At 38.6% G+C, this 17,734-nt stretch overlaps 2 protein-coding genes across 2 annotated transcripts; one reads left to right on the top strand and one right to left on the bottom strand.

Annotated features, from left to right (window-relative positions):
- Window positions 1–3,031: 3,031 nt before the first annotated feature.
- On the top strand, window positions 3,032–12,028 carry LOC144653647 (grainyhead-like protein 2 homolog). Its single transcript, XM_078513702.1, has 2 exons — window positions 3,032–3,710; window positions 9,529–12,028. The coding sequence occupies exons 1-2, from the start codon at window positions 3,355–3,357 to the stop codon at window positions 9,650–9,652; spliced, it is 480 nt and encodes a 159-aa protein (XP_078369828.1). The 5' UTR covers window positions 3,032–3,354; the 3' UTR covers window positions 9,653–12,028.
- A 1,977-nt stretch (window positions 12,029–14,005) lies between these two features.
- LOC144653646 (hepatic leukemia factor-like) lies at window positions 14,006–16,371 on the bottom strand. Its single transcript, XM_078513701.1, has 2 exons — window positions 16,193–16,371; window positions 14,006–15,948 (listed from the first exon to the last, which is right to left on the bottom strand). The coding sequence occupies exons 1-2, from the start codon at window positions 16,227–16,229 to the stop codon at window positions 15,173–15,175; spliced, it is 813 nt and encodes a 270-aa protein (XP_078369827.1). The 5' UTR covers window positions 16,230–16,371; the 3' UTR covers window positions 14,006–15,172.
- Between the last annotated feature and the right edge of the window lie 1,363 nt (window positions 16,372–17,734).

Below are 17,734 nucleotides of genomic sequence, written 5' to 3'. Positions count from 1 at the left end.
CATCAACACCATCCGACTCAATCTTCAATCATTCGTTCATTTGTAGACAATCCCGAACTGACTCGGCTCATGTAGTACCGGGTCGGAGGTAACCCCAGCAAACCGAGCCAGCCCGGCTCATGTAATCAGGCCCTTAATTTGTGCCAGTTTTTGACGAAATCCCGCCTTCCGAAACGGGAGTAACTACGGGACCGAACCCGCGGTTTTCGTCCCTGAAGTTGCTAAGCAACATGACGTATTTTCGCGCGATTGCTTTGGGCGGCAGTCGTGAGCGCTCGCTCAAGTTTTTGACTGGATGAAATAGTTCGATAGCTCTTCGAGTGCTTCAACTGGACGAAAATTTGCACAAACTGGCATTCCGAATAAACGGCCTTTTCCTATCGCCACTTGGAGAGTAATCAGGCCCGCTCTGAAGGGAAAAGCGCCCTGGAGACGAGGTTGAATATGTAATGCTTTTCACAAGCGGCAATAGGCCCTGTTTCCCCAGGGAAGTCTGGGGACGTGCTCCCCCTCCCTCCCCCCCAAAAAAATATTAAAATCTAGAAGCTCGGAAGTGCAATTTCCAGCATTCTGGGTATCAAAAAGAGTGCTGTTGGTGATCAGTTTTATTGACCACAGAACAGGTTTTCGGGAACAAACTACAGTGTTTACTTTTTAGAAGCAAATGTTATAAATGAAATCTAAACCGGCAGACAGCGGTAAGAGGTCAGCGGTAGACCACCGGTAACCGGCTTTTATTTATTAAAACCTCTGAGGGTTGCTACTCATATAGAGTCGTTATAGACTCTCAGGTTAAATTAAATTAACCATAATCGTGTCAAATGTGAAAATCTGACTAATGCACATACATCATATACTCGAAATGTAAGCATAAAAAGTAACTGCTTTTGTTTATACAAAACCTATGGTAATTTTTAGACCCAAAGGAAAGCAATTCAGCGAAAAAAAAAATCACCAGCTGAGGACGAAACCGATCAGTTAAAAAATTCTAGTTATTCCACAATGTTAAAGGTTATTTTCCAAGAAAGGCCGAACTGTCGTCGCCATGCCCTCCAACCTTGTAACACGAAGCGTGCAATGGAAAGCGACCAAATGCGATATTCCTTCAGTGAAATCGTGATTTTTGATCAAGCTATTTTTGACGATTTTGTCATCCAATCTGGTCCTTCTGGTCGAACTGGATCTAACCTGCGCATGCGATCAGGCGTTCTTTTTTTTTGCAGCGGGAGAAGAATACCTAATCGCAGGTTAAAACAAATCAAAACGAGAAGACAAATTAAAAAAGACAAGTCCCCGATCCCTGCAACTTAGCCTGCGTAGCTTTGCGCGCGTATTTTAAAATCGCGTAAGGCGAGAGACGGCCACGCGAGGGAAAAATAGGAAGGCTTCTCACTTTTCCCCTCGCGTGGCCGTCTCGCGCCTTTTGCGTTTCCCAAACGCGCGCTCAAAAACTACACAGGCGCCTGCTAGGCAGGCTTCTGCGAATAGTTCTTGTAACAAGCTCGTTGAAGAGTTTACACGAGGGAACCAGTCGGAAGGATTTGTCCCCTGGTGTGTGCCGACCTAAATTTTCTACAGGTAAAAGTCCCGGGGACTTTAGCCTGTGAACAGGCTCGCTCTCTCGTGGATGGCCTGGGCAATTTTATTTGGTGGGACTAATCGAGGACCAAAATTTTGGTCTCTGCGACTAGATGCTTTGACGGTCTTTAACAATTTTAACTAGACAGAGTAGTTCACAGAGGTCTTCACAGGAAGGGACTTGTCCCCGCGACTCGGTTGTAGCTATAGGGACTTGTTCCCTCGTGCGTGCCGACCTATAGGCGAGACTTGGAAAATAAAAAAAAATTAAAAAAATCGATATAGAGGACTGGCATGGGTGCAAAGACCGGAATAGCCGGTACAGATGAAAAAAAATCCAGCTTTCTGTGCCTAGATTACGAAAGTGTTAAAAACCTGCTATAAAACAAGCTAAAAACGTGATCTGATGGTCCATCTGTGAAAGACCTCGCCTCAGGCTACTACTCGGCCTGCGTGATGAATATTGTAAAAAATTGATGAAAGGCTTCGGTCGGCTTATACCTTCCTTTGACATTTAAATAGGAGTTTACAGCAATGTAAAAAAAGCATTTTTTAGAACTTCTTATATACGCCCAAATTTTTTTTTTCAGAAATTTCACAAACGCAAGCGTATATGTAAATTTTCGTGCTTTTGAAAAATAAGTTCTTGAGCCTGCAGCGAAACTGGTTTAATGCCGGGTTTCGCACAAAGACAAAAACAACACTTAGTTTAGTCGAGTTAGAACGCGATAAACAGAAATCTTGCATTTTATCACGTTAAAATCCGAAGGAAACGCCGTTTTTCTGCCATTAATATGCAATATTTGGGATCCCATTTCGACAGGTTCTGTCTTCGCGTGCTCCGACCGCCAAAACAAACTTTCGCTAAATAAAAACCCGTGATATATTATGCAAATCTGGGTTTCAACAGCAGAAAATATAGTCATTTTCCATTCACCGATGGAACTTATTTTTTTAACCCAAATAACAACCTATAAAGCGTGTATTTTGTGAGAAAATTGTCGCAATTTTCGTTGTACCCTGGCCGTGTGGGGGAAAACAAGTTTCACTTGGAGAGAGAGGCGCCGAAAACTTGATATTTTGCTTTTCCCGCAGTGAAAGTACTGCACGTGAAATCACATGCACGTCTACGCTTGTGATTGGTTAAAATACCAAACCGCGAGAAACTAGATACTAATGCTTGATGACGTACATGGAAATGGCGGAACCCATCAAAAAATGAATCACTGGGGTAGGGATGAGGGGACAAATTAGAATGACCCAAATCATCCTCATGGTATCTATTCTCAACGCGAAAAGTACACGAAGGAGTTGTAAATAATATTCTAAACTTCAGGAAATTAATTGGAATATTTTTTATTGAACTGTCTGCCTCTGCACGCTTGAGTTTGAAACAGCCTAAGCCCCTACCCGTGGAGCGTGCAACTCCCGTCAAACCTGGTTGGCACTTCGAGACCATCATGACTATCACTATCAAGGCGAACTTGAAGTGTGTGTTGTTGTAACTTGTTTTTGTCTTCCCAAGATGTGATTCAAATATTTCGAAAGAGTATTATTCGTGTTAGAACTTCACAAGGTCGTGTACAGTTCGAGAGAGTTAAGGGGCAGCAAAATCGTTCGCCGTTGAAGTTATTTGTGAGGAAATTAATCGGCACTGACAGTCTTATCAACCAGACGGCAAGCCCGTCGTCTCGGCTTTGCTTTCGTTTATCCACGTTTTGTGAGTTGGAAACAGATACGAGGAGTTTGAATTGGACTGTTAGGAGTCCTCAGTTTATGGATATGGTTGTCAAGATTATGCAGGCAGGAGTTCCCACTCAATTTGACCTAGAAAAGTACTCTACTCCGCTGTTTCGGAGTTTACGGGAGAAGGCAAGGAAAAGAACTGCTACCGAAGCGTTTTCTAAAACTGCGGATGCACTCGACGATCTCGAGTTAGCTCCGAGGGTAAAACGTGTGGTAAGGCGGCCGCCTCCTGCTTTAACGATATATGTACGGCGAGAGACTGAAAAAGCTTACAATGCGATAATGTTGGAGGAGATTACAGTCGAAAGTCTGAAACTCGCCGTCTCGGAGAAATACGGCACACCGACAAATACAATCAAGAGTTTTGCGCTTCGATGCAAGGAAGGGTAAGTTGAAGTGAATCATTTTAGCGTTTGCAGATCTCGCAGTTGAAGTTTGAAAATGAAAATGAAAGGCAGGAAGTATGTGTGAAGGGCGGTTTGAAGCTGTTTATTTCGGTACACTTTCGGCTAACTGATCGACCGTACGCGCTTGACTGAATAAATTCTCCCTACGGGGCTGCCCCTTAGTATAGCTTTGCTACGACAAATGGCAAGTTTATTGAGAGATTCGAGCTATTTTCGCATAGACTAGTCAATTTTGTATGGTAAATCATTAATTCTCAAAATTTGGCAATCGCATAGTTTTGTCTAATTGACGAAGACGGCCAAACAATGGAAATTTGCTATCGTTTGTATTGTACGCTTCAGATGATTTGGTTTTATTCGGAAATATGCAATTCCCTCTTCGACGTTATTCACGAAACATTATTCTTAGATTTTTTTTCATGTTAACTGTCACGATCTTAACAAACCACATCTTTCACGGCGGTCACGTTAACCGGTAGTAGCGAAACTTGTGTGATTGTTGGCACGTGGTAACTTGCTATTCTAGTTTGAAACCGGTTTTGTTTACACCTCCATTCACGTTTTCGCAATTCATTCGTATTCTAGTAGTTAAGTAGAATCGCTTTGTTTTTTATTGCTCTAAACTGGTTAATCTTGTGCTTAATTGTTTTCGCCATTTGCTGTTTTCACCCTTCTCTTGATCTGTGTAACTTGTTGAAAATTATGCGTGTTTCCTTTGATTTAATTATTTTAGTCATGCAAACATTGTCTGCTCTTGGCTGAATTATTGAAATATATTTTGTTATCTGCACAATATTGCAAATTTCAGAAATTGTGTTCGATCACTGAGAAGCATGCACAAAACACGAAATAAAGATCAGTTTATCCTAAAGAGTGTTGGCAAATTTTTACTATTCAAAGATATTTGCAAAGAGAACCAGTTTGCAACTGGTTTTGTGGTTTCTCTTTTTGAGTACCTATTTTTCTTTGAGGGCAAAGTTCATTTGGTCATAATCAATGTTCATTTGTTCACAAATTTGTACAAATAAGGCCAAGTAGTTGCAGCTTATTTGTGAATTATTGCAGTACTGAAGCATACTTCCTAAATAATGATTAATCCAGTATTGCTTTGACTTTTGAACTGAATATTCCAATCTTCAAAACTGAATAATGCCGTTGTTCAACTGTAGCTTCCATTCAATATTGAATGTTGATTGGATTAATGAGAAACTATCTCTGATAATATGAAATGGCTTGTAATGAGAAGGCACACAAATTTGGCTCACTTTCCCACTGGACACTTCCCAATAGAAGTGTATTGTTATAAATTTAATTTTGTTTTGGCAAGTTTTACGCCTAAAGTGTCACATCATCTAAACCACAGTGTTAAAGTATTAAACATTCTTAAGTTAGTGACAACAAATTTTCATCTAAACCTTTCAGCCTTTGTAATGCACCATTGCACTGCTGAAAAAGTGGCTGACAAGGCTCGGGATTTTGCTAACATTTTAACAAGAAAGTAAAATTCTGCAGATCTTGGCAAGAATGGTCAAAATACTGAATCAATGAGATGCAAACATTTTTTTAGTTGTTTATCTCTAAGTGAGTTTTTCGCTGAGTTTCATGTTGTTTTTGGAAATTGTTATTTTTTAAAAGTAATCATGTGAACAATTAACTGTTTTGCAAAGCACATGTTAATAAAAGTTGCATTGACTGCGTAAATTTTGTTTCGAAAAAATTTAGCTTTTGTAACAGTAATCACAGCATTAGAAAGGTTGTTAATGATCGGGAATTTGCTCATAATCAGCCCCTTTTCTCACTTCCTGCCTTGCATTTTTTGTTATAACTTGTATGTTCTAAAAGAAACCGCAATGATATCTTTGCAGCTGTGAGAGCAACAGTGTATTTAACTTGTTTCTCTGAACATTACCAAATAATTGGTAATTTAAAAATTTTGAGTTCATTATGTTTGGGTGCCAGATTATGTTGCTCTTCCATAAGCCGTAAAGGTATCATTGTGGTAACACTGGGTGTTAAATGACGTCTTATTCACAACATGCCTTCAAGAAACTGTTTTTCTGAATTGAATAATGAACAAAATAATTAGCTTCATCTGTGTGAGTGATCAACTCATTCTATTGTAACTTGGTAAATTTCATTATTTCTACTGTCCTTTTGACCTTGATGGCATGTTGTGAATAAGGTCTGCAGTAAATGGGTTAAACAAAGTAATGCAGGGCTTTTGTTTATGCTTCTGTGACTGTACTGGTCCCTTCTGGGTGTACATGTGTGTGCGTGTGTTGCCGTGTTGTACATATTAGGGACCTTCAGATCGGACTACGAGTACGAGATTGAGTACGAGTACGAGTTTTCAAACCAAATTTGTGTGCCTCCTATAATCACTTATCACACCAATCTTATCCCCAACGTTTATTTATGTGTTAGTCAGCAACAGGGAAGAGTTAGAGTTTGGGGGATACAATTGCGCAGAAATTCCAAAGTCGTACTCATACTCGATGTCGTACTCATAGTCAAATCTGAAGGTCCCTATTGCTTTGTGTTTATCGACTTTGTGGTAGCTGGGTAGAAAAGTAACATGTATCAAACTTCTGATCATGATGTAGAAGGGATGGGATGGGAGGAGGGAGGGGCAATTTATTACATGAAAGTTATATATTCTCCATTCCTGCATCACTTAGACGTTGAGCATTGCATTGTATCAGTTTGACAACTTGAAAGTGTTGTTAACAAGGCTTGATCCATGAATGCCTGAAATGTTAAACTGAGTATACTGGAAAAAATATTTGTCCAGTTTGACTTGTTTTAACTTGTGCATTTAATTGATTGGATTTAATAGGTATACGACCTGTCATGATAAATGGAGTATGTATAACTTTACTTTTGTACATCGATCTGTGTATAATCAAAGCTGTGCTCTAAGAATAATCGCATGGTGCCCAAAGGCTCTTAAGAAAACTTGGATACCTAGCTTTTAAAAGCTTTTCGATAGCAAAGTTGCACAAGTCACTCAAAGACAAAAGCAGGTCACCTGTGGCACGCAGGCTCTGCCGGAGCACAGCTCTGATAGTGTTTTGTGTTGGTGAATATTAGTCCAGGTTTGGGGCTTATAATCCTGTTGATTGTTGCTGTTTTGATTCTAGCTAATATTCAGGTTCCTTCCCCAGTGCAGCACAGACTGGTATAGTACGCAGTTTGTTAGCTTGGATTATATTTCTTCACGTAAAGTTACCATTGTCTATATCATATTCTATCTCTTTGGCTTTTGTTGAAAAGCAGTCTCAAACTGAAAACTACAAGAAAGGGAAAAGGAAAACTTTCTGCCCAAATTTGAATTAACTGTACTGATACATTGAGCATAAATATTGGGAACCCTGTTTATTTTTTCATGTGATCATCTTTTCCATGGTTGGGGTCACACTAACTATGACAGCACTCCAAGCTGTTGACATTCTAGTTGCCATGGCATGCAGAAATTGCATTTGGTGACCAGAGCAGAGGAATTAATTGTTGTTCTTGTGGTAACTGTTCTTAAAATCAAATCAATGGGGTTGGAAGGTGCAATTTAATTCTTTCCAGTTCAATTTATAAATTATTGTATTAGAGGAATTAGAGGAATTAATGTATTAGAGGAACAGAGCAGAGGAATAATTCCTCTGCTCTGAGGTAACTGTTCTTGTGGTAACTGTTCTTAAAATCAAATCGATGGGGTTGGAAGGTGCAATTTAATTCTTTCCAGTTCAATTTAGAAATTAATGTATTGCACCTCATCTGTGTGAATCATTATGATAGTTCATGCCTGGATTTGGCATCCATATCAAATTTGACTTGTTGTTCTGCTTTGTCACAATATCGAAAATTAATTCCACAATCAAAGTTAAATGACTTAGGATGAGCATGAAATTTTTTTTCACGGCTCACTTAACATTGAAAACAACAACAACAATAATAAAAACAGCAACAATTTATTTAGACTTGCACCTAACAAAAGCCATTTATTAATTCATTGAGAAGTTTGAATGGAGATAACATGATTTGTTTCTGCAGTGGTTTGCTACAATGCAGCCAATGTTATGTTTGTTTTGCTGGTGAATTGGGTTACTTACTAGTGCAGTTACTAAGCGTACCAAAAAAAATGCGATTATCACTGTGACCATTATAGCATTGGCTTTAGAAATTTTCTCAAGTGTGACCCCAACCAGTGCAAAGTGATTTTAATTTGTATGATTTGGTAACGTTGTTTCTTTCTTGTGCTGGTCAGTTTTTTTACTGCCATGTGATGTAGGCATTAGAAATGTTATTTTAACTATTATTATAGAAAACACGTTTATAAGAGAAGACAACTCTTAGCCTTGAAGAATTATCTCTTTTTGACAAAAATATTCCCTTTTGTCAAGGACTACCCTCTACTAGTAATAGAAAAAAGCAGAGACAAATTATCTCAATTTCTCGGAAGCTAGAATTAATTCAATACGCATGGTAAATTTAAATAGGTTTTGGACGTTGGTTTGTTATTTGAATCTTGCAGCCTCTGAGTTGACACGGCTCGTAGGGCCTCACGGACGTCCAGAGATGGAGTTTTGCGCACCTTCGAAGTTGCAGGGTAGCATAACACTTTTAAAAATAAAAAATAACTAATTGAAGTGAATCACAACAAATTTTTCTTCCAATTGGTGGTCATGAATAGCTTGAAAAAACACTTTTTTATTTTTTCATTAAGTGTGTTAGGAGGAGTAACATTCTATTATTTTTGAGTAGCTTGAACCAAGCACATGTACAAACCTTTTACAGTTGCAAATAATGAAAAGCAGAGAGGAGTTTATTGGCTCTTCAAGTAACTAAAATGCAAGACATTTTGCCATATTTTGTTCGCTTGGTAATTGATTGCTTAAAAATAATACAGTGTTAAACTCCATATTGATGAAACACATTGCATCTGTATCAAAATTTGATTTGATGCAGGTGTATAATTAAATTTTAACTTCCATTGAGTCAGATACTGTTACAATGACCATTAATGTCTGTAAAATGCTAACTTTTGTGACTGCACTTATTGCTTTTTCAACATGAAGAAAAAATAACAGAAGCTTGGCAGCGTCACTGTGAAGAATGATATTGTCAATGCACTCGACGGTTTATTTTTTCTGGCATTTTGCTCATTGTAACAACATCTGCCTTGCGATTTTATAATTTGTAACCCTTGTGTGTAGAGTGCATTGTGTGTAATTGTTGGGATGTTTGATTGTATAAAGTGACGTCAAGTTTGGGTTTTGGTCAAGTTTCATGTATATACAAGGGTCAAGTGGCAAATAGCAAGTACTCGGAGTATTTGTACTATCAATTTTGCCAATGATTCTTTGCACATTTCAGTGGCTTGTCGTATTTGCTTTCAAGGCATTGATCCTTGTATGTACATACCATGGCACACCCAGAGCATAGAAGGTTGTTGTCATAATGACATTTTATTTTGTTTTTATGATGAGTCATATCGTTAAACCACCATTGTTTGGCAGCATTTTCCACCATCAAGTTGAAATAATTTGTGAAAATGTTTGGTGTTATGTCTTTATTGAAAGGAATGAAATCAAACTAACAGAAGGAATGAAATCAAACTAGCAGAAGTAACAGAAATTGGAAAAATTGTGCGACATTATGACACCCAACCATTTATGCATTATGTTTAGTGTTACATGTATGTTTTAAGGGTCTATGTTTTGTACTGATGTATTCCTCCTACAGTGTTAAATTGTTGTAGAGAACATCATTCTAAGCTCTTTGCTTTATGGTTGTTATCTTATAGGACCTCATCAGAAATCGACGATAAAGCTGTCGAGAGTTTTGTTGATGAAGACGATTTCATTATCTCACTGGACTACAATGCCCAAAACGGAGTCTGCAATGTAGTGTTGGAAACATCGAGCTGACGAATGGTGTTGGGTTTCCTTAGCCCGGTTTTTGTACTTCTCCGAGATGAAGGACATAGTCTACAAGTTAAATTTGTGCATAATATTTTATTGAAGTTCACTGCAAGTGATATCTACGAAGAAAATGCATCTGACATTCAGTTGTAGCTCAGTAAAACAGCGAGAATAGTGTTTTTGTACAACTATATTTCATGTTATGGTTTTGTTTATAAAGTAAAACTTTACTATAAAGGGGCTACACCACAATATTCTAGGTACTGAATTCTGTTTATTTCTGTCAATATCATTATGAACTCTAACCTTCACATTGGCAGAGCAACAGTCTTTCAGTGGCAAAATCATGGCCACATAACAAACAAGGATATATTCCAAGCATTGTAATAAATGACACTTTCATATTAAATTGAGATAAACTTGAAGGAAAGTTGCACTTATGTTTTTCAAGTTTTCCCCAATCTGTTTTAATCGTCTCCAGTTTTGCCCATCCAAGTCCCATTTGGCTTTTCTGTGTTTCGCTTGAGTTCTTCTATAGCTTTAAGCAGTTATAGAATACCAGCTGGTCAGTGCTGAAGTTGCCTAAAATTGCATGACGTAGCCCCTTTAAGAAGCGACCGTCAAATTTGTAACACTGCTTGTGAGTGAGCGATGTGTTAAATTTTTTGCACTCCCTTAAAAGGGAGGGTTGCTGCTGGTATGACAAGGTTTGTAAGTTTTATTTGTATCAAAAAATGGACACTGTTCCTAGAAGATTGTATAATTATTTGAGCTAAGATATCGTGTCATTGGATATTTGTTTTGTAATTTATTTCATGTAAAATTTTCGACAAAAGTAGTGTTATTTTAACACATATGAAAAAAAATATTGGAGACATTTTATTTCTGTTACAATATAATTTATAAGAAAATATATATCTCTGGATAGTATATATGTATGAACTTCATTGTGTTTGGAGATATTTGTATCATTCTAAGGCAGGCCAATTGAGAAGGATTTTTCACAAACTAAGTGCAGTTTTCTTTTCTTTTTTTAATTTTATAATAAGCCAGCAAGGTTATTTTCTAATTTCTCACTTCTACAACACAAAACATTCAAGGAAGCAATTTATGAGAACAGTGAAGTTATGTTCTGGAAGTGGCCAGCAAGACATTTGCCGACTTTAGAATAATAGAATTAGTCTCCATTAAAAAAGGTGATAACATCTAAAAAGCAATTCCTCTCTGAGGAAACAATTTCCAAAATTTAGCTTCTTTTGCTGCTAGTTTTTTTTTGTTTACAAAGGTGGCCCAAGAAACTCCCTTTGTTTGAAAGTTCAAAGCACTTTGACAGTATATTTCTGGAGTTTCTAACTATTATCAAAATTTAGTAGCTGTAGGAGCCATGTTAATTGTTTACTCCGAGTAAGAAAAGTCTCAGCAAACAAGGTTCATTGTTTTGGAAAAGTGGAAACATTTTCATTGTGCTAAATGAGAAAAACTTGTCTGTGTTTCAGAGTACCGGTATATTAGCATTTTGTTTTTATCTGAGAGATTCTTCAGCTATAGGTGCTCAATGCATGTGGCTGGTCAGATATAAATGTATCTACCTTGCAGTTACACCAATTTTGACTTGCTTTTGAATCCTAGTATTTCTGTAGATGATTTTTGGTTCCCCTTTATTTTACAGTCTGTGACATTTTGCATTGCATCTTGAAAGAGATAAACACTACTGAGGCATTTTTGTTTTGGCAAATTTATTCTGTTTGTCACTAGTCTTATTTTTTTATAGAAGGCTGCTCAAACTAATTAGGATCTTAAAGAGGGAGGGGTTGGACTTTCTGGTGTTTTGGCTCATCATCGGTGTAAAAACCTGTGGAACTCACCTGTGACATAAAACAAAGAATGAACAAGACAACAAAGAACCTAGAGTGGGAAAGCAATAGCTCAAAAACAAAGGAAAATTTCACAAGTTTTTACACTGAGGTAAACCTGGTGTAATGGTACCTGTTGTTAGTTTTGTAATCAGCAAAGGACCTTCTGTTGCTATTAAGCCCGGAGATTTTCATTCCGTTTGTTTTGGATTGCAGCTTGAACCCCTTAACCCCCTTGGGACACTAAAATAAGTATCCTTCGAGAACTGGCCTCTAGTAGGCACTCTCAGGTTAAATATACTGCTTTAGGTTCTTTAAAGTACAGTCACAGTTTTAGTGGTAAGAACTTATTGTTATAAGCTTGGAATGATAAAGGCTTAAAAGAATAATTTCTGTTACAAGAACTCGTTATTTTGAGTCTAAGATGGCTTTGTATTTTGAAGAAAGATAGTCTGAATGTAGCCTAAACAGTCTGACAACAGCAATGTTACTTTCACTCTGAGAAATAAACTTTTAAACCAGTAGCAAAGGTGTTCTTGTTGTGTTCAGTTGCTAAGATCCTTAGGGAGGCAGCGTGGCTGAGTGGTTAGGGGCGCCGGGCTTGAAATCCAGAGGTCGCGGGTTTAAGTCCCGTTCTGAGCATAAGCTGGCATTGTTTCACGGTAGACCTGATTCAACTCCTTGGCCATGCTTGTAAATAGCCAACTGGTTCGCCTCCTGCCAGTTGGGATATTTAACCTTGTTAAGTTTAATTAACAATTATCCTGCGAAATTGCGCAAATATCGCCTGATACTTAGCCGACGAGGCCGTAGGCCGAGTTGGCTAAAATCAGACGATATTCCGCAAGATCGAGCAAGATAATTGTTTTATTATAATTATTCAACAGATTGTCAAAAAAAACACAGATAGAAAAAAGTATTTATGCAGCGCTTTACAAGATTTCGGACGCATCTTCGCAACCTACGTATATCGCAGAATATCTGTTATGTACGGATGACAGATAACGTTAACATTTTGACCATATATGGTCAGCGCGCACATGTGTTGAATAATAATTTGTAATATTTGTTTCTAATGTTTGAATTGTCGGCTCCATTAGCACTTGTGCTAAATAAGTTACCGAGGGAAAACATTTTTTTTTATATATACAAGGCAGCCTATCAGTCGGTCGCTTATCCCAGTTTCGTTTTCATTAGGTCACTAGGAATATTTCTACTCCTCCCTGGATGGGAAGCTTGTCTATCTGAGGGTTACCCTGCAGCATTTAAGTTCACCGGCATCCATTTATACACCTGGGTGAAGGAAGGCACTATGAGAGTAGAGTGTCTTGCCCAAGAACACAACATAATGACCCTGGCCAGGGCTAGAAACCAGACCCCTTGATCCAGAGTCCAGCATACTAACAATTAGGCCACCGCCTTCCTGGTGGTGTTGTGTTTAGTACAGTTATGATATCATTGTTTAGGCCCAAGTTTTATCCTACTTCCTTTGTGGTGGCTATTTTTTAGAACTTTTCTGTGATGTGACTGGTAATCTTCTTAGCCTTTTGACATTATACACTTAGTCTTGCAGTATTATTGTGAGCCTGTATGGCAATTCAAAGTACAAATGATGAGCAATGCACTAAATGTCCAATTAGAGATCACAGTGTGGAATGCGACACTGCTCAGGATGGAAAGTAAGGGTACTTCAGGACCTGCTGCTGATTTCTAGCTTGTTTCTCACTGCCGAAGGAAGATTTGAAAGAGTTTTTATTTAGGGATGTTTCTTACTCTGTAAACAGTTTCTCTCTTTCTGGAAGTCATAAAATTTTAGAATTTCATTTTCCAGGCCTGGAGAGTCATATAATTCTCGTAATTTTCGAAGTTGCATTCAATCCTGGACATGAGTGTGGAAAGTCATGAAAAATGGTATTGATTGTGCAAAATAAATTAGGCAAGTTATTTTTGTGTGAAGAAAAGGGTAGAAAGGTGCCCAAAATCAGGATAATTTTTGAAAATTTCCAAGAAAAATGGTGAAATTTAGGTCATGAAAAACTTCATGGGAAAGATCATACCAATTTCAAATGCACAGAAGAGTACAAAACACTGATGTACTAGTGGCCATATTTCTTTCTTTCACTGTAAAATTCCAAAAATAAGCCCCCTTCATAAAACTCAGAGACATATCCTTCTATGCTCATAAAAATTTTGAGGTACAAATTTCCACCCCTTTACACACAGGCCCTAACAAAAAATAAAATTGCAGTCGAATCCTGAACTCAAACCTTCAAGGGGAATCAAATCAGGCTAGAATTATTTACACTAAAAATAATATGACTTGAAGGCAAATGGTAAAAGGTTCATGTTATCAGAAGGTTTGAGTTATCAGTATTTAACTGTATAATCCCAGGGCTTACTTTATAATAAGGAATTTTTTTGGTAAATGGGGCATGATTAGGACTACGGTAGATTTTTTTTGAGTTCAGTCTTTTAGTCTGCACTTTGACAAAATCGTAACCAGCAATTTACTATCCACTTTGAGCTTTATTCATTTCAGATAATTTACAATGTTCAGTTTCCACTTGTCACTTTCTCCTCCTTCACAGACCCTTATGGGCTCAAAATGAAATCTCTTACAAGTTTCACTGCACTCCATACATCTTGATTCAAGTATTAATTTTACACAAAATATATTTAAAATTTAAATATTTGACAGTGGTGTTTGAGTTAGAGTATGTCAATCTTTGTAAGGAACAATACAAATAAAAACTCTATAAAATATTCTCGTATGTACAAAATGTATTCACACACTCGCATTATATGAGCTCCATGAAATTCTGCCAAAAGGATGTTTCCAGTTACTTTAAGGAGGACCTGCTAGGGTAAATTCCGACAAGCGACATGGCCCAAAAGGTAGCGACAGCACTTGAAATGAGTCTACAAGCCATAGAAGTAATTGTTTGCTTTGGCTTAAGCAAGTTCAAACCATCAAGGAGGAAGGTGGGTGGTATTGACTGGGGGTGGGGGGGGGGGGTGGGGGGGTGGGAGGCAAGAGAAGGTGGACCCTTTCTTACATAAGTACGGTAGGGATAGTCTTGGGTAAGGGGCTTTTTTTCTAGTAAAAATACAGGGAGTGCTGGAAGGAATATTCTTTGCTCCAATAAGAAAGAGGAAAAGTTTTTGGCCTTAATACTTTACAACAAAAGGGTGGTGGTGGTGGGGGGGCTCCCCTAGATCCCAACTGGATTGGGAAGCAACAGCACAATGGTCAATTACACAATAACTGATGTAAAAATAGAAAAAGGGGGGAAAGGGAAATGTCAAAGGTTCATATAATTGAGTAGCAGATCCAGAGGTGCTTAAATGGGGGTGGGGAGGGGGGAAGGGCTATGAATTTGGAATCTTTTTGCCAGGGGATAAGGTAAAGTGCCCTCTTCCTTGTTCTAGTAAAGAGATTGTCTGGACGTTTTTGGCCCATCCAGCAATGGAGGAATCATGGTTTGACTGACCATCTTTGCCCTTTTCAAACGACTGATTCTATTCAAAACATTACTTTTTTTCCCATTTTCAGTAAAATTCTGAACACAGTATAAATAATTAAAAAAATTCTGGCACAAGTTTTAACAGACTCTTACTTCACCATCAGACTTGCACCACGCAAAATTTACAGGTTGGGCAAACATCGCTAATGTCACATGTCTGCACCTTGGAAATGAGAAAGTTTCTTTTCAAGCGCAGCAGCTTTCAAACGTAGTCTGCGCACTTCCTCTTTAAGAAGGGCATTCTCTGTCTCAAGTGTTTTGAATTTTTCTGTGACTTCAATTTCCTTCTGCCGTCTTAAGTCCCTGGACCTTTTCGCTGCAACATTGTTTTTTATTCTGCGTTCCCAGTATCTCTCATCCTTATCTGATTGGGTAACAAACTTCCTGTCGGCCTTCTTTGTGATTGGCAGAGGGTTGTACACGTATCTGGAATTGCGACGTCTTCTCACTGGCGTTTTCCCAGGCGATGGTCCCATGGCCTCTTGATGTTCCTGTGTGGTCACACCAACTGTTTTGCACCATTGAATAATTGTGTTGTTCTCGGCCCTGGTCTCTGCAGGCTGAGAAGTGCTGACTTGCAAGGACTGAAAAACGACTGGATCCACTTTAATAGGTAGAGATGACATTTTCGACAGCATCATTGATGTCAAAACGCTATTTACGTCTACAGCCGCCTTTAAGTCTGGTATTGCTGGTTCCTCAATCTTAGCATTCGAAGTCGCGACGGTCCTCGTAGCTGACGTAGCATTGGCGGGACGATTTGGAACATTTTCGCATGATGTCGCCGAGGCTGTATTTTCCTGACCATTCTGTGTTTGCACAGACAGAAATTCATCTAAATCCATAAAATCAGAGGGGAAACTGCCTCTCGTGGAAGTCGACAGTGTGTCAACACCAGAATCGCTAGATTCGCTGTCAGCATCGCCTACAAATAAACAAGCAACATTTTCAACAAGTGAGTATGATTCTCGAATCAAAAGCACGGATGGCATAGGTAACTGAGATATTTCGTGTGAGTAGGTTAAGTGAACGATTATTTCTTTTTTGTACCGAATGAAGAGAAATAAAACATGGAAAGCTTGTATAGTCCTATCAAACGTCAACATGGTGGCTCTCTTTCACGACAAAGCACTACAGTGACAAACAAAACAGGAATCGACAGAACTTACTTTGGTTAGGGGCGACAGGGCTTGGACGGCTAGACATGTTAAATCGAGAACCTCCACACAAAATAAACTCTCATTTGCTTTGAACTACAGTTTGATCGTAGCAGAGAGTGAAGTATAAAAAAATATAATTGCAGAGTTTTACCTCCGCTTCGAACAGTGCACTCTGATTGGCTATCAAGAAACGGCACGTGCACCTCGAGTCCTTGCGTAACAAGTTTTGTTTTTCATTCACGTGCAAGGAGCCCGTGCACAAAGTTATATAACAAACTCTCATATTCAGTTTACACATTCAACTAAAATCACAAAATGAAAATAAAACTAAGGGAAAGAAAAAAATATGGTGTAAAATATAGGGTGTTCATTCTAACTAACGATTTTTTCGGTTTTTTAAGCCCGCGATTTACCATTTTTGATCATTTTCTGTAATTCGCCAATTTCACAAATTGGGGACTGGGCACGAAAAACGTGACTCCGCACACGACAAATGTCACGTGATAATTGTGATTTGTTACTAAAAAGAGTACGGCATTTTCTCGATTGAACGCCGGTTATTGAGTAAACGCCGAACATCAACCACAAAATAAAATTAAACTAAGGGAAAGAAACACTTTTATTGTGCAAACTACAGGGTTATCATTCTTGTTGGCGATTTTTTTGTATTTTTAAAGCCCGCGATTTACCATTTGTGATCATATTTGTTATGCACCAAATTGACCAATTACACAAATTGGGGTCTGGGCACGAGAAACGTGACTCTGCACACGACTGTGACATGATGTCACGTGATTTCAATCGGACCGCGTGACAGAGTATTTCACGTGTATGAAGTTGTTATGTAACTAACCTGCGATCAGGCTTTCTTTTTTTTTCGCGGCGGAGGGAAGGCGAAAAAAGGGAAAGCCTGATACAATTACTTGTGAAGTCGTCTGCCGCCCCCTAATTAAAGTATCTGTCAACGTCGTCGAGAATGTCGGCGATGCCATCAGATAAGCGTGATTAGCGCCTTCAAATTATATTTTTACTCTCACAAACGTGTGTTTGAATAACCCTTTTGAACGAGCTGATCGGATGGTTTTTAAAATTTGTTTTCTGCAAAGGCTGATTTTGTGTAAGGCTCAGGTTAGACATTTCAAGGTTGTAGTTTTCGTCACACTGTTTCGTCACTGGCACGATCGTCTGGCGTCTTTGGTGGTGTGATGTAATAATCTTCGACACCATTGGTGATAGATCACGCTCTTGCCGAATTCCGTCGGAAGCACCGCCAAAACATCTTTTCTTTCACAAACTATTCGTCGAATACACTCCCTTTGTTCGTCTTTAAATGTTTTGTGAACAAAACTCTTCAGAAATTTTCTAAAAGCTAGAAGAACTCGCTCTCTACTTCATTCCGCTCAACACCCGCCCACCTGATCTTTGACAAAGAAAAGTTCAATGAAAACGTCAGAAAATGGCCGATCCTCGTCAGGAAAAGCAGTCTTGCCCTCCACGATGGCGGCGATCCCGTCTCTATCCCAACCGAGGAAACATGTTTCCATAAATGTT

The sequence above is a fragment of the Oculina patagonica genome, chromosome 5 (genome assembly GCF_052425735.1).
Source record: "Oculina patagonica isolate OP01 chromosome 5, crgOcupat, whole genome shotgun sequence".
NCBI lineage: Eukaryota > Metazoa > Cnidaria > Anthozoa > Scleractinia > Oculinidae > Oculina > Oculina patagonica.
The sequence above is the reverse complement of the archived record's forward strand: the minus strand, read 5'-3'. Positions and strand labels throughout refer to the sequence as shown.